Source organism: Lacerta agilis, chromosome 5, assembly GCF_009819535.1.
Source record: "Lacerta agilis isolate rLacAgi1 chromosome 5, rLacAgi1.pri, whole genome shotgun sequence".
Lineage (NCBI taxonomy): Eukaryota > Metazoa > Chordata > Lepidosauria > Squamata > Lacertidae > Lacerta > Lacerta agilis.
This window is the reverse complement of record NC_046316.1, coordinates 85,876,689-85,899,031: the sequence shown is the minus strand read 5'-3', so window position 1 is coordinate 85,899,031 and position 22,343 is coordinate 85,876,689. Positions and strand designations below refer to the sequence as shown.

Genomic DNA, 22,343 nt, shown 5'->3' with positions numbered 1-22,343 from the left:
AACAGAACATGAGATTAGAAAAATGAGAAGCTGGCAGTCAAAGTCACCCACCTGGAAACATATGGAAGGTTTAAATTGATGATGAAGTAGGGTGAGATAACCTGTCTAGGAAGAAGGGACATAGCTCAGTGGTAGATCCTCTGCTTTGCATACCGAAAGTCCCATGTTCAATCCCGGGTATCTACAGGTAGGGCTGGAGATGTCCCTAGTCTGAAACTCTGGTGAACCAGTGCTGGTCATTGTAGATAATACTGAGCCAATACTGAGAACTTGTGTGTCAATTCTGGGCCCACGTTCCTGAGAGAGTTCCAAGACATTGACCCCACCACTGCATCAATTAACTGCCTCAAGATTGCATCCAGTGCTTTTTTCCCCTAGGAAAATATGTGCAGGAACTCCCATCTTTTTTTTCTTTTTTGGACAGACAACCCTAAGTTGTTGAGTTTCTTTCAGGAGGAGCTTTTTTTAGGAAGCGCCAACGCTGTTTTTAGGGAGCCGCCAAAAACACGTGTCACATACACTCCCTTAAATATCTTCTTTCAGAAAAGATGTGAAGCGCCAAAAACATGTGGATGCACCAACTTGCACCACTGGTGGGGGCCAAGCTCAGGAGAGATGCCGCAACTAAATTCTGGAGTTTCCCGGCTGAAAAAAAAAGTCTTCATTGTATCTAGTGGATATTGTATATTTAGTGGTATTTAGTGGTTTATGGGGAAAGTGTCTGGAGGGAGGAAAGAACAGACATGGATAAAAGGGGTGCTAAAATAGGATAAGGAAGAATCCAGTAGCATGATAAGATATGGAGGAGATGCGTGTACATGAGAGAGAGAACCCAAGATGGAGAAAAGAGGTTGTTCTATCACAATAGAATAGTGTGGTGGAGTCTCCTTCTTTGGAGGTCTTTAAGCGGAGGCTTGACAGCCATCTGTCAGGAATGCTTTGATGGTGTTTCCTGCTTGGCAGGGGGTTGGACTGGATGGCCCTTGTGGTCTCTTCCAACTCTATGATTCTATGATTCTATATCTTGGACTGGCTATTTTTAGAGAAGTGGAAGGGAATGTGTTAGAGCTGCATTATCATAGCAGAAAAGGCTCACGATTGGTTCTGCACAAATCCGTCATGAATAGCCTGCTTAATTGATACATTAGGTGTTATATCAGCTGCCCGGAAGGATTTGAGTTGCTACCCAGGCGCACAAAAGGATAGAGCACAGGGAAGCTTAACCTGCTTGCGTTCCTGGACTGAAAGTGTCTTAGGAAGGATTCGCTTCACATTAAGCTTTCATGAACCCTTGTGCAAGCTGAGCCCTGGAAGAGAGGATGCTCTCAAGGTCTCTCTGCATTTTCAGGGAAGCTAACAAACATGGATAACTAACATGCCAAGGAGAGATTTTGCATAGGCAGGGCCCTGTCAAATGGGTGGTCCTCCAGCTCTTCTCTGAGACCCATTGCTCTGAGAGGTTTGAACCACATATCTCATTGAATGTATAATCACCGACATGTAGGAAAAGCAAAATAAAAAATAAAAAAAATTCCTTCCAGTAGCACCTTAGAGACCAACTAAGTTTGTTCTTGGTATGAGTTGGTCTCTAAGGTGCTACTGAAATGATTTTTTTTAATTTTTTTATTTGTTTTGACTATGGCAGACCAACACGGCTACCTACCTGTGAAGGAAAAGGAGTATGTAGGAGATCAAAGTAGGTCAATGAAGACCTTTGTGAGCATATTCGATGCTGGAACCCAGATAGTTCCTTTTATAAACCAAGGCTACCAGAAGATTTAACATAGCTTTAGACAACGTCTTAGAGGATAAGTCGATCAATGGCAATCAGCCATGAGGATCATGTTCTCCACTATCAGATGCAGCATGCCTCTAGATACCAATTTTGGGGAATCACAAGCAAGGAGAGTGCTGCTATATTCAGGACCTGCTTGTGGGCTTCCCATGGGCATCTGGTTGGCCACTGTGAGAACAGGATTCTGGACTAAATGGCTCTTTGGTCTGATCCTATTGCAGATATTAATATTGTGTAGTTTGAAGCAACTAGAAGTATAAGAACTGACTCCTTTTGGAAGATAGCATTGCCCAGACCATAGTTGCCAACCTTTCCCTTTTCTTGCAAGGAATCTTATTCAGAGTAAGGGAATGTCCCTTAAAAAAAGGGAAACGTTGACAGCTATGGCCCAGACCCATAAAAATATTATTCAAACTTTTACTTGCAGAACTCTTTAAAAACAGTACATAAGCATCAAAGACATACCCAAAATATCCGTACAATGTATTGTGCTGTCCAGAACAAGCTCAGTGTCTTAGAAATAAAAGATAACTCCAAAAATCAAAATGCCCTTTCACGATGGCGAATTTGCAACTCAGTACCTTTTTCACCTGATCTAAGGTTACAACACTCACATGTTAGCTAGCAGAAAATTAGTTAATTATCAGCTCAGCAAGAGCTCAGAGACCACTTAGAAAAACTACTGCGGAAAAACTCCAGTGTTAGCAATACACATTTAGCCATTTTCCATTTTAAACCTTCATTAATATACAGGCATTTTCATTTCTCTGTCAATTAAACCAATTATACTTAACAGATCCTGCAGGCCTTTTCTTAGGTCATTATAACTAAACAGAGATTTCCCACGTTTGCTAGTTGGACAGTTCAGATGTAGAAGGAGTCACTTCTAAGGATACTCCTGAATTTGACCTAGGCTTGAATCTAGGAAGGGATCTCAGGTGGAGGCTAAAAAAAATGGATTCATTGAAAAAAAAATACATTATTTTGGCCACAATGAAAGGTGAACACTCCTATTCCGATCTTTCCAAAATTATACCCAAACCAAAACACAGTCATTTTTGCTTGAAAACCTGTATTCTGCTGTCTTCACACTGCATTTTTAACAGTTTCCCGCTGTATAAAGAAATGCCTCCCAGTGCCAGGAAGCCCATTAAAGCTGATTGGTGGTGGTAGTGATCTCGGAGAGTCCTGGTAAAAGATGAAATTGTTTTCCTCAAAACAAGTCAAAAGTATGAGATTTCTCGCTCTGAAAGTTGTGCTGTATTAAATGGCTTTAAAGATTAAAGGCATTCTGAGATCAAAGAAAGAGAACGCGATAGAGATCTTGCTTTATATATTTATATATATATAAGAAAAGACAGGCATTGATTTGTTGGCTGCCAGGGTCTCTCAGCGAATACTCAGTCCGCCTTCTATTCATTCTACCTCCCAGGAACTAGTATCAATTTAAGCCTATCTGGTAGGATATCACTATCCTGTTGTTGCTTCTGTTTTAGCAGTTAAAAGGACACAATACATTATTGAGTAGGCTTCGAGAGTGCAAGTCAAGATTCTTTTAAAATGTTAATGTGGTCCATACCACCAGATTTGCAAAGGTTATAAAAAATGGAAGGATATAGGAGGCTAACGCTTGGGTTTATTTCTCATCTTGCTATTCTGAAAGCTTTTTGGCTTGGTTTTGCTTTTCTTCTGTGCTAGATATTTGTCATTTATAGACTATACACAGACCAAGAACACAATGAGGACTATGGAATGATTCCATGTAACCGTTCCTTTAAACAATTCATTGATTGAAAACCAAAGCTTAAACAAAATTACCGTATTTTTCCATGTATAACATGCCCCTGTGTATAAGACAACCCCTATTTTTTGGGACACCAAATTAAGAAAATGGGGGGGAGAGAGATTGTCCAGGGTTGTTGAGCTGTTTTTTGGGGGGGGGGGTTGCCGAAAAGCACTCACCCGCCTGACCACCAATGCCATTTGCACGCCTCACTGAAGCTACCTATTGTCTCCACGCTTGCCCCCAGCAGCTGCTAATCACATGAATTGCTGCAGCAGCAGCCAATCAGCATCAGGCCTTGCCACAGCCACCAATCACCTGCCCAATCGCCGCTGACAATCTCCTGCTTGCGGCTGTCACCAATCGCCCGTCCCCCCTCTGCACTATCCGTGTATAAGACGACCACATAAAAAAGCATAGTCTTATATACAGAAAAATACAGCATGTTTCTAAGTTCACAGCCTTGGCTGAATTGGCCTAAGACTAGCAGAGGGAAAAAGAAAACATTTTTTCATTTGAGTTTGAGTTTTTGCTGGGTTGGCAGGTCACATCACCTAGCTGAAATGGCTAAGGATCCACCTTAAATCCTTCTTCTGTTCCCACCCCCCACCATACTCCCCTTTTTAAGGTCTTACTCTGGTTTAAGATTCACAAGGCTTGGGTCAGCCAGGATTCGAGACAACATATTTCTGATTGAGCCAGGGATCTCCTGGTTTAGGCGAAATCCCACTGACTCCTAACCCATTGCGTCACATCTAGCCTTAGGGTTGTGCCCTTTTACTAAATAAACTCTCATGTTTATTTATTCATTTAAAAATAAACCCTTGGGGGAGGGGGTGTAGCCCCAAATGTGTGCAGCTGTAACTGGGATTCCATCACTGACTCTGCGAAACAACGCTGTTAGTGGCCCAATATATCTGGGTAACTTGTTACCAAATATATCGGATCAAAAATATTCTGCACAACATGACCCACTTAACTAAACCTTCGGATATCAGGAATTTTAGAAGTTTCTAGGTATTTACTGTGGTCATGTGTCTACACTACTTCCCATTTTTTTCAGATTACACTGAATTATTTGCCTAGATCAAGACAGCAGGGAGCAATATTTTACATGTGGCATGCGTCAATTTTAATCCTTGGCATCTCCAGGTAACGGGATAAGGTAGCACATGGTTTGAAAGATGTATAACCCCAGAGAGAGAGAGTCTCAGTCAGAGCAGACAATGCCTGGGCTAAATCATCATAGAGCTGGTATAAGGCTTTGCTTCTACATCGTGCAAATTAAGTATGCCAGTTCAGTGGTTTTCTCGGTGAGAAGATCTGGAATGCCATGACAGGCAAGCTTTCCTGAAAGACGGCTTGTCCGCCCACTACTGATTTTACTGCAGCTTCCTAAACTTACTGCAATGTGCAGACACAGGATAGTGTTGGGTATATAGCAGAGCACAGCAGATGCAAGGGCAAGGCACACGGGGCCTGGTCAGGGCCCCATGTGAGCTGAGCACTAGCATCCACTGCAACACAACAGCCTAGAGCAACATCGCACCCGCCTGCCCCATCTCAACCTCTGCACGTTCCCACTGAAGTCTGAATGGAGCCTATGAACACATGGTCCCTCTCTCCCTGTATGATTGGGATCCTCTGCCTGAATGCCCAGAGGCTGCAAGCAGGGGAAGAGGTCCTCTGTGTCTCCAGTGAGTGGGGATATGTCATCAGAAAAGCCTACAGAGAATCTGTGGAAGATGTTCAGGGGTTCCTTGGGAGATCAGGACCATGTGGGGAAGCAGAAAGCTTGAAAGCCAATCCCAAGAATTTTGTTAGCTCAAAGGTGGAAATTACAGGAATTACCAATGATTGAGGGGTGGCAGATGAAGATGATGGACTATGCTGAGTTAGCCAAACTGACTGTGAGGATCCGGAACCAAAGCGGCCAGAAATTCCATAGAGATTGGAATAAATTTATTGAATATTTAAGGGATCATTGTAAAAACGTGAAGACACTAGCAGGACTGATATGAATCCTGTAACAAAAGATATAAATAGTATCTGACCATGGATAAATAGAAGGATTTGATATGCATTGAAGGACAGAAACGGACAGTAAAAATGCGTATGCAATTTATTAAGAAATTGGAAACCAGGGAGGGAGGGAAGCCACGAGCTCAGCAGAGCAAATGTTTCAGAATGGTTATTATAATGTTGTAATATTTTATGTTTTTAAATAAATATTCATAAATAAAATAAAATAAAGTTTCATTGCCTCCTCTGGCTGCAATCCAGAGAGCTGCTACTCAACCCATGCCAAAGCTCTCTTTGAGATATTTTCTCAGTGTAAAATACGTTTATGACAAACTGCTTTTGAAACAATCCTCTGTTTCAATTGTTGCTTGCCGACATATAGCATATAAGCTTGGGAGCTGCTTTTCAGGATACTCACATCCAAGACCAAAGGTTTTCTATAGTTTTCTGGGATCCTTGTGTGATATTCAGCTTGGTCTGCCTGCTTGTGCTATGGAATTCCACTTGTGCAACAGGATTTCCGGTTCCTCTTCTGCTTCCTGCAGCTCACTGCATGCCCCCAAAATCTGAGTCAGTCCTCCCAATCCCCTCGGAAGCATATTATGGCTGCTTCAGTAGAGAAGGAGAAGAAGCCTTTCTTTGCACGAGAAGAAGAAGAAGAAGAAGAAGAAGAAGAAGAAGAAGAAGAAGAAGAAGAAGATGAAGAAGAAGAAGAAGAAGAGTTTGGATTTGATATCCCACTTTTCACTACCCGAAGGAGTCTCAAAGCGGCTAACATTCTCCTTTCCCTTCCTTCCCCACAACAAACACTCTGTGAGGTGAGTGGGGCTGAGAGACTTCAGAGAAGTGTGACTAGCCCAAGGTCACCCAGCAGCTGCATGTGGAGGAGCGGAGACACGAACCCGGTTCCCCAGATTACAAGTCTACCACTCTTAACCACTACACCACACTGGCGTAGAAGACACTTGCTCACACTATCCTGGAATTCAGCCCGTATTTCCAAGCTAGAAATGCTGAAAAGAGTTTGGAATTATTTGATGGTCATTGCTAAAGTGGCAGGATGTCAGTAAGGTTAGGAGCACAGACCTGGTATCTGAAGAAGTGTGCATGCCCACGAAAGCTCATACCAAGAACAAACTTAGTTGGTCTCTAAGGTGCTACTGGAAGGAATTTTTTATTTTATTTTGTTTTGACTGGTAGCTACAGTCAGACTTTGAGGAAGTGGCTCTGCACTCAAGGAAGTTTAAAGCAAGTCTGGGGGGGGGTGACCTGCAGAGAGAGGATGTAGTTAGAGGTGTGTGGCCTGGGAACAGACCCAAGAGGCAGATTGAGAGTTCCATAAATTAACATTTGACCCCTGGGGCTGGGGCATTATCTCTCCCTTTCGTGGTTTTTCTAAAAGGCAGTTTTGGAAGGGAAAACATGGGGTGGCCCATCCCCTTTGCTTCTGCTTTGTGGGCGTTCAGACGACACCTGATCCTGCTGACACTGAGGTCTTCTAGTGCAACCACTTCTGCTTTGGCCCTGATGATCAAGAAAGAGGGTAACAGGTGTTATATATTCAGTGGTCTGTGTTTGCCTGAGCTTGAGTCTGGACTAAGGATTCTGAGCCCCTGTGTTCTGATTCGATACATGATGTCCAATCACAGAACATTTCAGGATTTGGGCCTCTGCCATTGGCCCTTGAAATCTGAGTCGTGATTCGCAGCTTGGAAGTTTAGACAGCCAATCACGTTAGGTGTGGGAGTGGCCCAGGTTTTCAGGAATGTATATAAGCAGATGCTTTGCCCCTGTTTCCCAGTTATGTAGTTCAATAAAGGTTCTTGCTGTTATCGCTGTGTCTTGCCTCATGGGAATCCACCTACACTTCAACAGAGGACCCACAATTAACTTTCTTTGCAAAGGCCCTAATAACAGAGAAATTGGGTTTTTTTGTTCTTCTTAAAATTTGCTTTCAAATGCTATGCCCATATGCCAAAATGCTTTAAGGTGGTTGGGCATACAAGCAGACAATCTGAGCTCCTGCTTATAAAAACATATTTTTCCATAGTCTTTCTGACTGGCCGTCTGGCCGTGGTGATAAGCATGAAAATAAGAGGCCGGTGCCAGATAAAATCTCAAATCGGAGCTTCAGCTCTTCAGAGGCTGGGGTGTTGTTACTTTGAGAGGTCCATGACCCTCACCTAGGCAGGATTGGGAAGACTCTGCAAAAATAAATAACTGCATTCACATTGGCTTGATCTGCAAAATTTATTCAGGCTTGCAGGATTTCACTTTGCTTGGCAGAGAATTGAGGTCACTGTAGTGCAGAATGTTATTTTCTCCTCTGGGTTGGAGATTTGGATGTCGGGCCTGATGTCCCAGCAAAATTCTAAGCCAGGCCTGCAAACCTTGTGAGCCAACAAGCCAAATGCAGCTTTCCCTGCCTTGGAGGTGGTTATCATCACTGTCGTTGTTATCATTATTATTACATATACACCCCATGTTTCCTCCAAGGAGCTCAAGGTGGTATGTGTGGTCCTCTCCCCATTTTATCTTCACAACAACCCGTGAGGTAGGTTTGGCTGAGAGACAGTGACAGGCCCCAGGTCACCTCAGTGAGCTGCGTGGCTGAATTGGGATTTGAACCCTGGATCTCCCAGGTCCGAGTCCAACACTGTAAGCACTACAACACACTGGTTCTCCTTCAATTAGCAAGGAGTTTAGGGCAGCAAAAAGGAAAGCTCAAAGTGAAGAGCGTACTACAGCAAAGAGTGAATGGAAGGCTTTCATTCTCTCAGGACCAGATCCTTCCTTTCAGGGTCTGCCCCCTTGCTGGAGGAATGGAAGGTCTTAAAGGGACTGGGCTCTGGGTTTGAGCCTTAGCATGTTTCTTCTGTTCCCTTCAATAGGACTGGCAGATGGACAGGGGGTGACTATCTCCAGGGTGGAAGGATCTGGTTCCTCAGAAGATGCCCACATTCTTGGGCTCAGCTCAGCAGGCTCAGATCCACTGAGCTCAGGCCCGGCCGTGATGCTGGGGCCTGGGTTGTTGGGTGCTGCTGGACTAGAGAATCAGACCTGCCCCTTCAATTGGGCTGCTGGATCTAGCTAGATCTTGTTAGAGTTGGGAGTCCCTCTTCCATGTGACAGTTCTTGAGATATTTGAAGATGGCTATCATATCTCCTCTTTTCCAGGCTAAACATACCCAGCTTCTTCAACCGCTCATAAGGCTTGGTTGAAAACCAGGGTGAGGAATCTGTGGTCCTTTGAAGGTTGCTGGACTACAATTCCCACCATCCCTTTCCACTGACCATACCAGATGGGGCTGATGGGAATTAGAGTCCAAAAACAACTGGAGGGCTGAAAGCTGTCTACTTCAAGGGACTTGAGAACCTTATTTGTAAGACATCACTTTGTAAGAAAGCAAGGCTTTGGCCATCCACAGTTTTGCATATAAGAGTGATTCAGCTGCCCAGCTTGGTTCCTTTAACCTAAGTGCTCCTTGCATTCCACTAATATTAAGTTAATTCAAAAGCAAATTCCAATTTGACCATGTTCACATTTTTCTCATGCTTGCCTTATATTAACATTAAAGCACTCAAGACTGAGTAACATGAATATTCATGAGAATGCAAATCTTTAAAGTCAACTACTTGAATATTCATGTTCACCAAAAGCAAATTTGAGATCACACAATAGATGACAGAATATATGCCCCACCAAGTTATTGGACAGAAATGCCACCCGCACAGCTTACAAAATTAACTTGTGAAGTATTTGCAACTAAATTATTCTCAATTAAACGCTTTACATTTTTCTTTCTATATGCACATGAAATTATTTCAAGGAAATGCAACATTTTTCAATTATTTCCCCCTCAGTCATGTCAGGCGGTGCTTTTTTTCTTAAAAAAAAATGTTTAGGGTTACTCTCATTTTGACTCACGTAAATCACCATTTTATAGTTCAAATCGGGGGAAATAAGTACAGTAAATGGACAAAAGTACAAAGATTTGCAAAATGTTTAGGGGTATGCATACCACTGCATCCCCCCAGAAAACCCCCACTGATATTAGGCATACTAAAGATGTTAGATTGTAGAATTTAGTTCTAAAGGTTGAGACCTGTTATTAGGCCAACCATGGGGATGTGGGTGGCGCTGTGGGTCAGAAGGTCAGCGGTTCGAATCCCCACGACGGGGTGAGCTCCCGTTGCTTGGTCCCAGCTCCTGCCAACCTAGCAGTTCGAAAGCACGTCAAATTGCAAGTAGATAAATAGGTACCGCTCCAGGGGGAAGGTAAATGGCGTTTCCGTGCCCTGCTCTGGTTCACCAGAAGCGGCTTAGTCATGCTGGCCACATGACCCAGAAGTTGTACGATGGCTCCCTCGGCCAGTAAAGCAAGATGAGAGCCACAACCCCAGAGTCGGACATGACTGGACCTAATGGTCATGGGTCCCTTTTCCTTCACCTAGGTAGCCATAGGAGAGCAGTTTCTCCAAGGGAACCATGTTTGTCACAGTTGTTGACGAGACAACATTGCTCATTCTGAGCCGCAGTGTGACTGAGATTCCCATTTAAGCTGTAGCTCAGTGGTAGGGCACATGCTTTGTCCCAGGTTGATTCCCTGCATCTCCAAGTACAGCTGGTAGAGACCGCTGTCTGAAATTCTGGAGAGCAGCTGCCAGCTACTGAGCTAGCTGGGCCAATAGCCCACACTTCCTGTGCTAGGTGTCGCAGGCAGATGCATGCATGCATTGGGAATGAGTGCATAGAAATACCTGAAACTTTGAAATTGACAGGCAATTCTTTGCTTGTTGGAACACCATGTGCACATCTGAACAGGCAAGGAGCCATTTCTTTTACCTTCTGAGTTGTAGCCTGGTGCAGAACTTTCAGCTGTTGAAGGGCCCTTTTAATGTTTTAGATATGGAGATGCGTCCTCTGGTTTAACTGAAGAATTATTAGGAAGGTGCAAAAGAGAGTTTCACTTAAGATTATCTAGCCACGGGTCAATCAGTCGTTTTATTTGTATGCTGCCTTTCCAAAGTTCAAACCATGCTCTATAGGGTTGGCGTATTTCAAAAAGTGAAAACCCAGATACAAAAGTTGTTGGGGGGAAATAACACTTACGGTGTGGGCTGCAATACACCTGGGTTTTCCTGGACATTTCTGCCGGTTTTAGGAAATTCCACCCGGACGCCATTTATGACGGACGAATCCCGGCAATACCCAAGAAATTATGGGTGTATGGCAAGCCTACTTTGGTCAAAGGCCTGGAAACGATGCCTAATGAGGAACGGCTTAGGGAGCTGGGTATGTTTAGCCTGGAGAAGAGAAGGTTAAGGGGTGATATGATAGCCATGTTCAAATATATAAAAGGATGTCATATAGAGGAGGGAGAAAGGTTGTTTTCTGCTGCTCCAGAGAAGCGGACATGGGGCAATGGATTCAAACTACAAGAAAGAAGATTCCACCTAAACATTAGGAAGAACTTCCTAACAGTAAGAGCTGTTGGACAGTGGAATTTGCTGCCAAGGAGTGTGGTGGAGTCTCCTTCTTTGGAGGTCTTGAAGTGGAGGCTTGACAGCCACCTGTCAGGAATGCTTTGATGGTGTTTCCTGCTCGGCAGGGGGTTGGACTGGATGGCCCTTGTGGTCTCTTCCAACTCTATGATTCTATGATTCTACATAACTACAAACATTACATAACAAAAATACTTATAAAGGTCCCATAAGTGGCATCCTAAGTGTGGTCATGGAATAGCGCCAGTAGCAAAGGTTCCCTGCTCATCTAAGAGCATGCAGTGCAGTCGGGTGAGACGAAGGGAAGAGCAGGCCCAGCAGATATGGAAACTAGGAGTGGTGAGAGGAAAGTAGTGAGATTTTTTAAAGCCTTCACAAAGTGGCTAGGATGCTTCACGCCAGACCTGTACTTTGCAACTAGCATGTTCCTAAAGGTTTTGAAAGTGTGCAACAGAAAGTAAGTTCAGTTGCTCCTACTGTAGGGCAGATTCCCCCCCCCCCTAATTTTCTGTGATTGGAGTTCCTGAGTGATGAATTACTTTTGCTCAGCGAGGAGAGCACTCTCAGATTGCCTCGGAACATCACATTAATATTCAGTGGCAGTAGCTTAATTAAATCCTCATTAAGCGGTACCATATTTCTTGCAAGTTCTGCATCTTGGGCTGAAATTAATTGTGAGCTGCTATACAGAGGCACCAGCTGCTAGAAAAACGGAGTTCCCTGCACCCACCCAGTTGAATCCTGCAGGAATGTTTTCGATCAGAGTTGAGCAGAGGGTAAGCAAAGGTCCACTGGGCAGTTTCAGGTGAGCTACCTAGTTTTGACTCCCTGTATGTTTGCAAAGAATGCTGGACCAGACAGACCTGAATGTCTCTTTCTAGCACATCTGTGTTCTTAAGCAAATAATGCCTTTTGGGGAGCACTTAGCACAAATTAATTACATTTTTGCTATAGCAGCTGAGAAATCCTGACCATGTCCCCTTGCTTTGTAAATCTAAAATATACCAGCGGACCACGAGGATTCTATTATCGTCATCGTCATCGCTGCAAAAATAAAAGCAGCCCACCCGCCAATTTACATGGTTTGCAAATATCAGTTTTTTAAAAGTCTCTTCTGCCTGGCCCACAACAAAGTGTTCTGCCAGTGTTCATAACAAAGCAATTATAACTAATAGAAGTGCCAACATATTTCAGAATTACTGGTTTAATCTAACTGTCTCATTAAGTCTCTGGCTCAAGGCCGCTTTATGCACAACATCCTTTCTATATGAGTAGAGTGGGAAAACACTGTGACTATTATGATGGTGTTTTGACAATTAGTGCATGGTATCTAAAGGCTTGGTGCCATGCTAAGCCCTTCTGGAGATGAGCTGATGCTTGAGCTAAGCCATAGTTTGGCTTAGTGTGTCAACTGAACCCAGGCTCATGATTTAGCTACTCTCCAGAGTCCAGATTCATCACAAGCTTTAATCAAGGTGTGTTTTGTGGTTTGTCCAGGAGAGCTAAGCCATGAGCCCAGGTTCAGACAACACACACAGTCAAACTGCGACTTAGCTCATGGTATAGCTGCATGGTATAGCTGCATGCATGAGCAGATCAGCCAGGCAGGAGCAAAGTGGGTACAATGTCCTTTGCTGGGGACTGTACACTTGTGCATTCATTTATCCTAAACTATGGTTTGGCTTAGTGTGACATACAAATAAGGATGGAAAAGAAATTTCAGGGCTGGATCTACACTGATCTGTAAAAATGCTGTAAAAACGTAATATTGCTCTCAATGCAATTTCCCATTGACAATGGGTTGCTGTTCTACAGCGCCCTCTGGTGTCACAGTTTATAACACGTTTTTAATGTTATAACCAACCAGTATAGATTCACCCCAGATTTAAAGGTGAACTTTAAATTTATCCAGCTAAGCAATGTGTACATAAATGCATATAAATATATACAGTAGTAAAAGAAAAGCATACAAAAATGCATTATTTTATGGGAAATTGCTTTGCAAAAATGTGTATACTTAGCAAAACTGGGTTAGAAGGCAAGTAGCTTTGCGCTTTTTATGCAAAGTAGATTGAGGTGCGCAGAGAGTCTGAGCCTGTCCATTGGGGGAAATAGGAAGCCCAGAGCACTTATTTTTAAGATGTTCCTTCTATGAAGAGGCAAGTAGGGAGACCATTGATCCCTTGCTGGTGAGGCTCGTTGACCTCCCAGAATAGCAAAAATATGACCTGTTCCTGTTACGCAAAGATCAGAAGACGACCCAGATGGTCGCCAGATTCTCTGTTCAGATCTGTAGGCACAGACCTTCCCCCGAGCCAAACTAGTCCGTTAAGAAAATCCCCAAACCTGGTTCCACGGGTGACTCAGAGTCTGTTCTCTGCGGTAGATTGTCCTAAAGTTTTAAGTGTCTAAAGCTTATCGCATTTATAAATTTTAATTTTACCATTGTACAGTGTTTTAAATGTGTGTTTTTCTTCCGGGGTTGTACATTGTACAAATGTTTTTTATATGCTGGTCTCTGACCGTAATAAATTATCTATCTATCTTGAGGTGCAATATGATTACATCCATACAGTGTTACCTACTTCAGTAGCTTATTCACATTTCTCATTATCTGTACCTATAACCATAAATAATAATAGGATATAAAGGAGACAAATTAAAATTAGAATGAAAATGGTAACAGTTTTTTTTGGGGGGTGAAAACAGATATATGGATCATTTGGGTGATACATAACTGGTGAAAAAGTAAGATCATTAAATTATGACCTGGTTATATATTGGGCCCCTGTGAAACTATTGGAAAATCTAGTCTTTCTTCAATCGGATAAATAGGAAGATGAAAAATAATAGGAAGAATAAGAGAAAAGAGAAATAAGCAGGAAGGATGAGGTTGGGGTTGAACAAGGAGTCTGAATCGCAGGACACAGCAGTTGCTGTTTTGCCTTAATCAAAGCACTCTAAAATCTTATTCCCAACACCCCTGCAGTGTTGTTTGAAATAATAAATGTTTAGTGAAGAGAATTCTGTGGCAAGTGGTTTAATACCACAGCATGCATGTTACTTCATTTCTTTTACAGATTTATAATCTGCTTCATGCCCTGAAGCCATCTAAGCAGTGCAAAAAAAAAAACCAAACCTAACTAACTAACTAACTAACACAATTTCCACAAGGATATAAAATTAATATTCCATATAATGACTCGATCACACTTCAGGGAAAGACTTCTTGAACAAAAATGTCTGTTAAAATATTGAATATTAAATATTGAAAGTTCTGTCCTTCTGTTTAGCTTTCAGCTGAAGTGTAGCTTATAAATAAACCCAGATGCCCAGTATCCTGATTATGGAACTGCATGTTGCAGGGCATCCTTCGCATTCGTGCCACATTGGGCATTACCATTTTTGCTAGAACCACAAGTCATTTCCTGGCATCAGCTTGTCAATCCAGCATTAGTATGCTGTGATGTTTCTTGGGATTTTCCAACATTACGATTTGACCCTCCTTGTGAACCCCACTGAATGAAAACTGGAACATTAGAAATGGATCTTGCTGTTAAATTGTATTTTCTGAAAGTAGAGTTTACCCTGTCACACTTCCCTGTAAAAAGAAGCCTTGCCCATCATTTGAGCATTATATTGTGTGTTATGCATGTTGATCTTAAGATCTGCACACCGCAGACCAAATTTGTATTTGTCAGGCTCTCCCACCGAGTCCTCCGAGGTGCTGCATTTATGAAAAAAAGATCCCCTTGTTTCTCCAAGCAATGATGAGCTATTCATTATCAAAAACTGGCAAGTGTAAAATTAGCCATTCCAGAACAAAACAGGTAAAAGGTACAGGTAGCCAACCTTAATGAAAAATATTTACCGGTAGCACTAGAGAGCATCTGAAGCAAAAAATAAAATATAGCTAACCCCATTCTTCCATGATTATTGATATGGGCACCATTAGTTTTTAACAGCAGCATCAAACAGATGATCAGTTGCATTACATTTTCCAAATGTTGGTGGACTAATCCTTTATTTTTTGGTGATGGTCCTAGAAAGACTGGCTCAGTTCACACATCGCAGCTAAAACATGGGCCATGACTTGAGTTGGCACACTCCCTACTTTCTTGCACAATCTTGATTTCTTTCCTCACTTTCTGATTTGGGCAAACCATGGTTTACCATTGCATCCAATTAAAGCCTGTGTGGCCATGATTCCTTTACAGATACAGCCTATGGGCATTCAGCAGACATGCCTCCAACATGTGAACATGATGGGGGTGGGGCTGGCTTGGGATGTAACACTTAAGGCAGGGCAAGTGCATGCAACCCTGATCTCTCTCCATGAGATGTTAAGAGACTGAGTAGGGCTGCTGTTTCACATGCTACAAATCCAGTTTTGCAAACAAGGACACATTTGGCAGAGATCCTAAGCTAACCTCAGCTCTCTGACATGTGTTGCATTCACTCATCATGTGTTTAGTGGTATATGAAAATATCTGAAGGGTACACCTTAAAAAAAAAAAAGGAATGTGAAGTATCCTCAAGGTTGTAATTATATGCATAGTTTGCTAAAAACTCATTGATTTGAATAGGATTTAAGCACCCTGACTGTGCAGTGGGTTGCAGCCCAGTACTTTGTAGAACTGAGACCTGTGTTTCTCTGTGCAAAATTCATATGTGATTTGAATCAAAAAAGAAAAGATGTCACAATAGGTTGCTGAGCTTTTGATGCAAAATTTGTAGAAGATGGGGATTTCAGTGTTTGTTTTAAAAGATTAATCATGCAAGGCTTCCTAAGTCTCAGGCTGCCCATAAATGAAGCTCTTGAACACTGTGAAGAAACACTTGTGCTCAAACATGCTGTGTTGTGTGCTCTCTTCCCCATTAGTGTCTAATTTGAGGCATCTAATTGTTGGAAGTCTAGAGATACTATAAACATGTAAGAGTCCTACCAAAGGCCTGTCTTTCCCATTGATCTGTCTCCAAAAGTGTCCATTCAGATGCCTCCTGGAAACTGAAAATCACAGTCCACCTTGCACCTATTGCCATTTAATTTTGTTGGTTCACCCAACAGAATTTCTATCTGTTAACTTTATTCATTATTCTTCATTGTTATAATTTGACAAATTTCTAAAATTCTTTTCATTAGGCTGAAATGCTAACTGGGGCTGATGGGAATTGTAGTCCACAAGATCGAGAGGGCACCAGCTTGGGGAAGGTTGATTCCCCAATTGGAAGGCGCTTCAGCTACTCTTTTTCTGCATATTTCCCATTCCTTTAATATCCCTAATCTCCTCTATAAACATCTGCTTAACTACTCTTCCTGGTCCATCTGTAAAATCAGTATCACAATAGCTCAGATTGGAAGGGTAAACCTTGGAAGAGGACAGTGGCTCATTTGAAATTTCTTTGTGTTATCCTGACTTATAGGGCTGATTCATTCAGTCCACTATTCCTGTTTTAGCAGCTACAAAATGGACTCACAGCTGTTCCTAAGTGTCTAGAGAGACAACAGCTGTAGCACAGAGCTTGTTTTCCAGCTACTCTCCCCTGTGTACTGTACTAGTAAACCTGCTATAGGGGTTTATGGATGTCTGCAAGTTCTCTTCCCCCACCTCCCCACGTCCTCACCCAAAGCAAAGCCCCCTTGTGACCAAAGTAAAGGGGGGTGTCTCATGTCTTAAGATCGAGATAGCAGTTGAAGGTTTTGTAGTGTTACGATCGCATCCGTCCAATGGATTTATTATAAGAACCTGATATCAGGCACTAACATGGGTATCATAACTTTTTTCAGGCAGTAGGTGAGACCTTGAAGAAAAAGTGGCTCTGGCTTCAAAAATGTGAGCTGACCTTTGCCTTGGTGGGTTTTTTCCTCCTGTGCAAGAAGTAAAAGGCACTGCATGTTTTGTTTTGTTTTTAATTTCTTTCTCCAATGCATCCTTCCTAGCTGACAGAACTTGCTTCATCCCAACATTCATCACGAAAGGACTAACTTTGCCAAAGTCGCATGATATTTACCGCTAGCCCCACATATCATGTAAGCGGATGCTGTCACAGATTGATTGACTGAATCACAAATGGAATCATGCATACTTGGCCAGATACCTTTTGTTATGCTTAGCAACTAGAATGTGCTTCTCATCAGATTAAAAACACCACTATAATGCATTTTCTTTCCGGTTCTTCGGATATCAGTGGAGTCTAAAGGAACCAGCATGCTTATTACATTGCCCGATATTTGGTATGAGCATGTACTGTAGGGTAACCACACAAGCACTGAATGAATATGCTGAAATTTTGCTTTGGTCGTAGATGTTTCCAGAAATCACATCTCTATGGGTGCAACAGATATGAGAAATAACATGTCTTATTTTGCTCTCCGTGGAGTGAAAGAGTCCTGCATCATAACCTGATAGGTAGATACCAACAATGAAGTTTTAAATACAACAGGCCCCAATATCATTTTTTTAAGCCCTCAATTAAGTTTGGTTCCTCTTCTCCAGTAATAAATAACTGTTTCCCTTGGATAGAAAAAAGCCAACTGAAAAGATGAAATACTGGAAAATAAAGTCTAAACTTTGCTCATCTGAAATCTGGTTATGCAGGTTTTATGTATTAAAAAACTACAGTCAATTATTATAGCACAGTACAAATACAGTATATGAACCCACATATTACCCCCCCCACACACACACACACAAAGGAGAGTTGTTTTTCCACCATGCTTTCCCAATACAGTGGTACCTCTGTTTATGAACTTAATTCATTCTGGAAGCCCGTTCTTACACCAAAAGCATTCTTAAACCGAGGCGCGCTTTCCCTAATGAGGCCTCCCGCCGCCGGTGCCCTTCCACCATTCAGCTTCCGTTCATCTTCCGGGCCAAAGTTCACTAGCCAGAACACCTACTTCCGGTTTTGCGGAGTTCATTTCCTGAATCGTTTGTTAACAGGTCTGTTCTTAGACCGAGGTACCACTGTACATTGTCTAATCCAGGTCTCCAACCTTTGATTCTGAACATCACTACCGGCTCCCATCTGCATTCTTTCCGCCAGGTTCCTTGCATGGGGGGTGGGGGGGTGGGGACCAAGGCAGTTGTAATATCCCCAAATATTTAACTCCACGAGGCCCTTCCCACCCTTTCTATCCTTTCACCAGCTGAGCCACAAAGCTATGCAATCATCTTGATGTCCAGTTCTGATGTATCATTAACTGTTCCACGCCTCTAGAATGAGCAGTGTGTGTGGTGATCTGCCTTTCCACATCCACACGGTTTAGGTTTCTGATCAGAAGGGCTGTTTTGACATGTTCCGTTACCGCACCAATCTTAACCCTGAAGCCATTTAGAAACAACAACTGTGTTTAAAGTGTTCTCTTTTTTTTCCTGGTAATGTGAAAGGCAAACATAGAAGGTGCTTTAAAATGTGGAAGGGGGTGCAGGTAGCCCATCTGAGCAGAAGAGGGGAGAGGTCAAAGTGCAAGTCAATCCAAAATTTGACTGCATGCATCAGGCACGCTGCAAAACAGAGTTCACACCAAGGAACCCATTTTTATTCAATCTGTTTAATTTGCCATCACCTAAGATCCAATGCAACTTTGAAATCTTGGATGATAGCCCAGAATGCCTTGAGCTGGAAGAGATATACCTTAGTGCAAAGGATGAGTCAGCCATGGTAGGAGGTGCTTGAAGAAACCATTTTGTCCATTAGGCTACTCAAGTTTCCCCAGAGGACCAGGCTGATGTGGAGCCAGTCTTGGCACTGATGTGCTTCTATGAAAAGTATATTTTTTCCAGGAGAACACCAAATTATATTGTCAAAGTATCCGGGGATGTGGGGTGGTGGTTAATATATGCTAAACAGGGCGGCTGTCTACCAGCTCCATCTGGTACGCAGGCTGAGACCCTACCTGCCCGCAGACTGTCTTGCCAGAGTGGTGCATGCTCTGGTTATCTCCCGCTTGGACTACTGCAATGCGCTCTACGTGGGGCTACCTTTGAAGGTGACCCGGAAACTGCAATTAATCCAGAATGCGGCAGCTAGACTGGTGACTGGGAGTGGCCGCCGGGACCACATAACACCGGTCCTGAGAGATCTGCATTGGCTCCCAGTACGTTTCCGAGCACAATTCAAAGTGTTGGTGTTGACCTTTAAAGCCCTAAACGGCCTCGGTCCTGTATACCTGAAGGAGCGTCTCCACCCCCATCATTCAGCCCGGACACTGAGATCCAGCGCCGAGGGCCTTCTGTCGGTTCCCTCACTGCGAGAAGCAAAACTACAGGGAACCAGGCAGAGGGCCTTCTCGGTAGTGGCGCCCGCCCTGTGGAACGCCCTCCCATCAGAAGTCAAGGGAATAAACAACTACCTGACATTCAGAAAACACCTAAAGGCAGCCCTGTTTAGGGAAGTTTTTAATTTGTGACTCTGTAATGTATTTTGGTATTTGTTGGAGGCCGCCCAGAGTGGCTGGGGAGACCCGGCCAGATGGGCGGGGTATAAATAATAAATTATTATTATAATTATTATTATAATTATTATTATTATTATTATTATTATTATTATTATTATTATTATTATTATTATTATTATTATTATTATAAACTGGCAGGTTCTCAGTGCTATAGATACACAATTTTAAGGTACACGCAAAAAGGTTGTCCCCCCCCCCCAATGCTATATCAGAACTGACTCAAAACTGACAATTCTGCTTTTTAAAGAGATGCTTCATTGCTCAGATGCTTCTCTGTGAATGTGTATGAATGGCATTATGTCAACTCTGCCATGTTTATCTCACTGAATTTACCATATTCTTCTTGAGCTTTTAAAGAGAAAATATACATCCTTTGAAAGAAGTGCTTTGTTTGATTTTCAATTGACATTCATGGTGTGAATGGATTCAGTCTCCACTTGCATTGGGATGTTAAAACCAATGGGAGTTACGACAAGCTTTTTTTTACTTCTGAGAATTTAGGATCTCCTCTTGACCAATGCACTCTTCTGCATCTGACATTGATTTTAAAATTCTATTTATTTTTAATAACTTTTTTCTTCTAAGGCGGCTTGTGTTGCTACTGTGACTTGCTCTTGTACTGAAAGAAGAACTCTGTTCAATTTTCTAGGGAGAAGATTTTCCTTAAAGAAATAGGATTTTGTTTCAAAGAGGTTTCTTGAAATTCTGTGTGGATATCACTAGTTTTTGCATCAACTGTTAACTACAACTTAACACTTCTTTATAAGAATTCAAAGTTCAGAAGCAACAGGCAGCTTCTGCCGCAGTGTGAACGTTCAGCTCCCTGTGCAATTCACTTGATAATTACAGTAATTGCATGATAGCCTGGCTGTTTGAAGCTTTCGTCACATGGTGACTTCCCGTGACATTAATGTTTTGTCTTTTAAGAACAGCAGCTATCAGTGGGGTAAAGTAGATACCTGATGGGATTTTATGAGCATGTAACTGCATTGTTACAGACTGTTTGCATTCACCCCAAAACTACCAACAATGAATGAGGTCGGCTTGATGTCGTTTGCAAATGAAAGCTAGAGAAAGTGTTTATGCCACTTGCTTTAACATCTGTTATAATTAATACCACGCATGATGCTCAGTTCTATGGCTTTAACTTCAATAATGCAAGGCCCAGTCATTCAATTGGTAATAATACGGTTTTTTAGACCGTTCAAAGAGCTTAATGTGAACATTACAAGAACCTGTAAGGATGAATAATACAATAAGTTGTTTCAAATTGTTTCTAATGTGGTAACTGGCCCTGGGACCTTAGGGTGAAGGGCAGATAATCAATTGATTAATAATCAATTAATAATAATGTTATTTCCATATTACGGCTATCGGGTAAGTTCATGGCTGAAGCGAGATTCTAACTGGAGGCTTGCTGATTTGTAGCTTAGTCTGATATCTGTCCTGCACTAGGTAGGCCAGCAATTAATTCTGGGGAACAAAACACTGTACAATTGGCATCCCAAGAGTGGCTGGGGAAACCCAGCCAGATGGGCGGGGTATAAATAATAAATTATTATTATTATATTATATTATTATAATAAATTATTATAGTTGAACGTCACTACCGGGCTATATATCAGTATACCCAACATAGTACACTGGATTTCTGTGGGGACCTGAGGAAAAACCACAGATCCCATGGCTAATGCTGATATGATCTTGAACGGCTGTTATGAAGTAAGAGTTTAGTATTGGGCATCATATATCTATTCGTTATCACTATTAAGTACTTTACACTTGTTGTTTTATTGCAAAATTCACAGTTTTGTTTACAGTGACCGAAAATTGCTTTTTCTCCACTTGACACCTTAGTTTAATTTTGGGGCTGGTGTTGTTTTTAGGGGATCAGTACTAATGATAACCATAATAATAAGATATTTCTATATCTGTAACAGGTTGCTAAGTTTCCTCCTGACACGAGTCATTGTTGATTTCACTGTTATAGGGGAAAGGCTCTAGGGCGGCAGATAAGGCTGTTGCCATGGTGATGAAGGAGATACCGAGGGAGGAGCCTGCCGAGGAAAAGCCCCTCCTTACTATGAAATCACAGGTGGGCAGAATGGTAGGATTCCGAGGAGGAAGCTGACATATGTTGATTTTCATGGAGACCAACAATGAGCCGAGAATGATTTCTGTTCTTGGAGTCAAATGTTTCATAAGATTGAAAAACAGGGGTTGGGGGAGATATTTATGTATGGCCACTTTCCACCCCAAATTACATTGGGGGCGTATTGAGGGGGGAGCCATTATTTTTCAATAGTTAGTACTTCAGCTGATGCAATTTTTATCTTTAGCTAATCGACTTCAGCTTGGTCCTTTAGAAAACCCAAAATGCATAATACGTAATGTTATACAGAAAGAGAGAGTGAAAGAAATCACTTCGTGTTTCCTGATCTTGTGTATTAGAGCTTGGGGCATAAAAACCAAAAACGACAGAGGAGTTAAGGAAAATGATTTACAGAAACAGTGTACATATGTCAGTTACCAGTAGAGTGTCTAAAACCAATTGAAACTGTCAACTGTGATTCATGCTGTCCATACTTGCATAACAGAGTATATATAAATGCACATTCACAGCAAAAGGTATGTTGATAAAACTTTATGTAACATCTTCTCCATAGAGGTGTGTGTCATTTTTCAAAATATGTTTTAGTGCCTGTAAAGCACTGGACCTCCCTCATTTCAGTTTGAATCCCTTCTCACGTATCGAGTAAAAGTCAATATGCAGACCC

The 22,343-nt window shown here is 42.2% G+C and overlaps 1 protein-coding gene across 5 annotated transcripts in view; it reads left to right on the top strand.

The window, feature by feature from the left end:
- PEX5L (peroxisomal biogenesis factor 5 like) overlaps window positions 1–22,343 on the top strand; it is a 161,533-nt gene that overhangs the window by 83,547 nt on the left and 55,643 nt on the right. For 2 of the 5 annotated variants that reach the window (XM_033150706.1, XM_033150708.1), the window contains exon 2: window positions 21,557–21,661. The exons of 1 other annotated variant lie outside the window; for it this stretch is intronic. In XM_033150706.1, coding sequence (XP_033006597.1) covers window positions 21,557–21,661 — 105 coding nt within the window. Of the gene's footprint in view, window positions 1–16,916; window positions 16,960–21,556; window positions 21,662–22,343 lie in introns of those variants that run through there. 2 more of the 5 variants (XM_033150709.1, XM_033150710.1) reach the window with 2 other exon arrangements.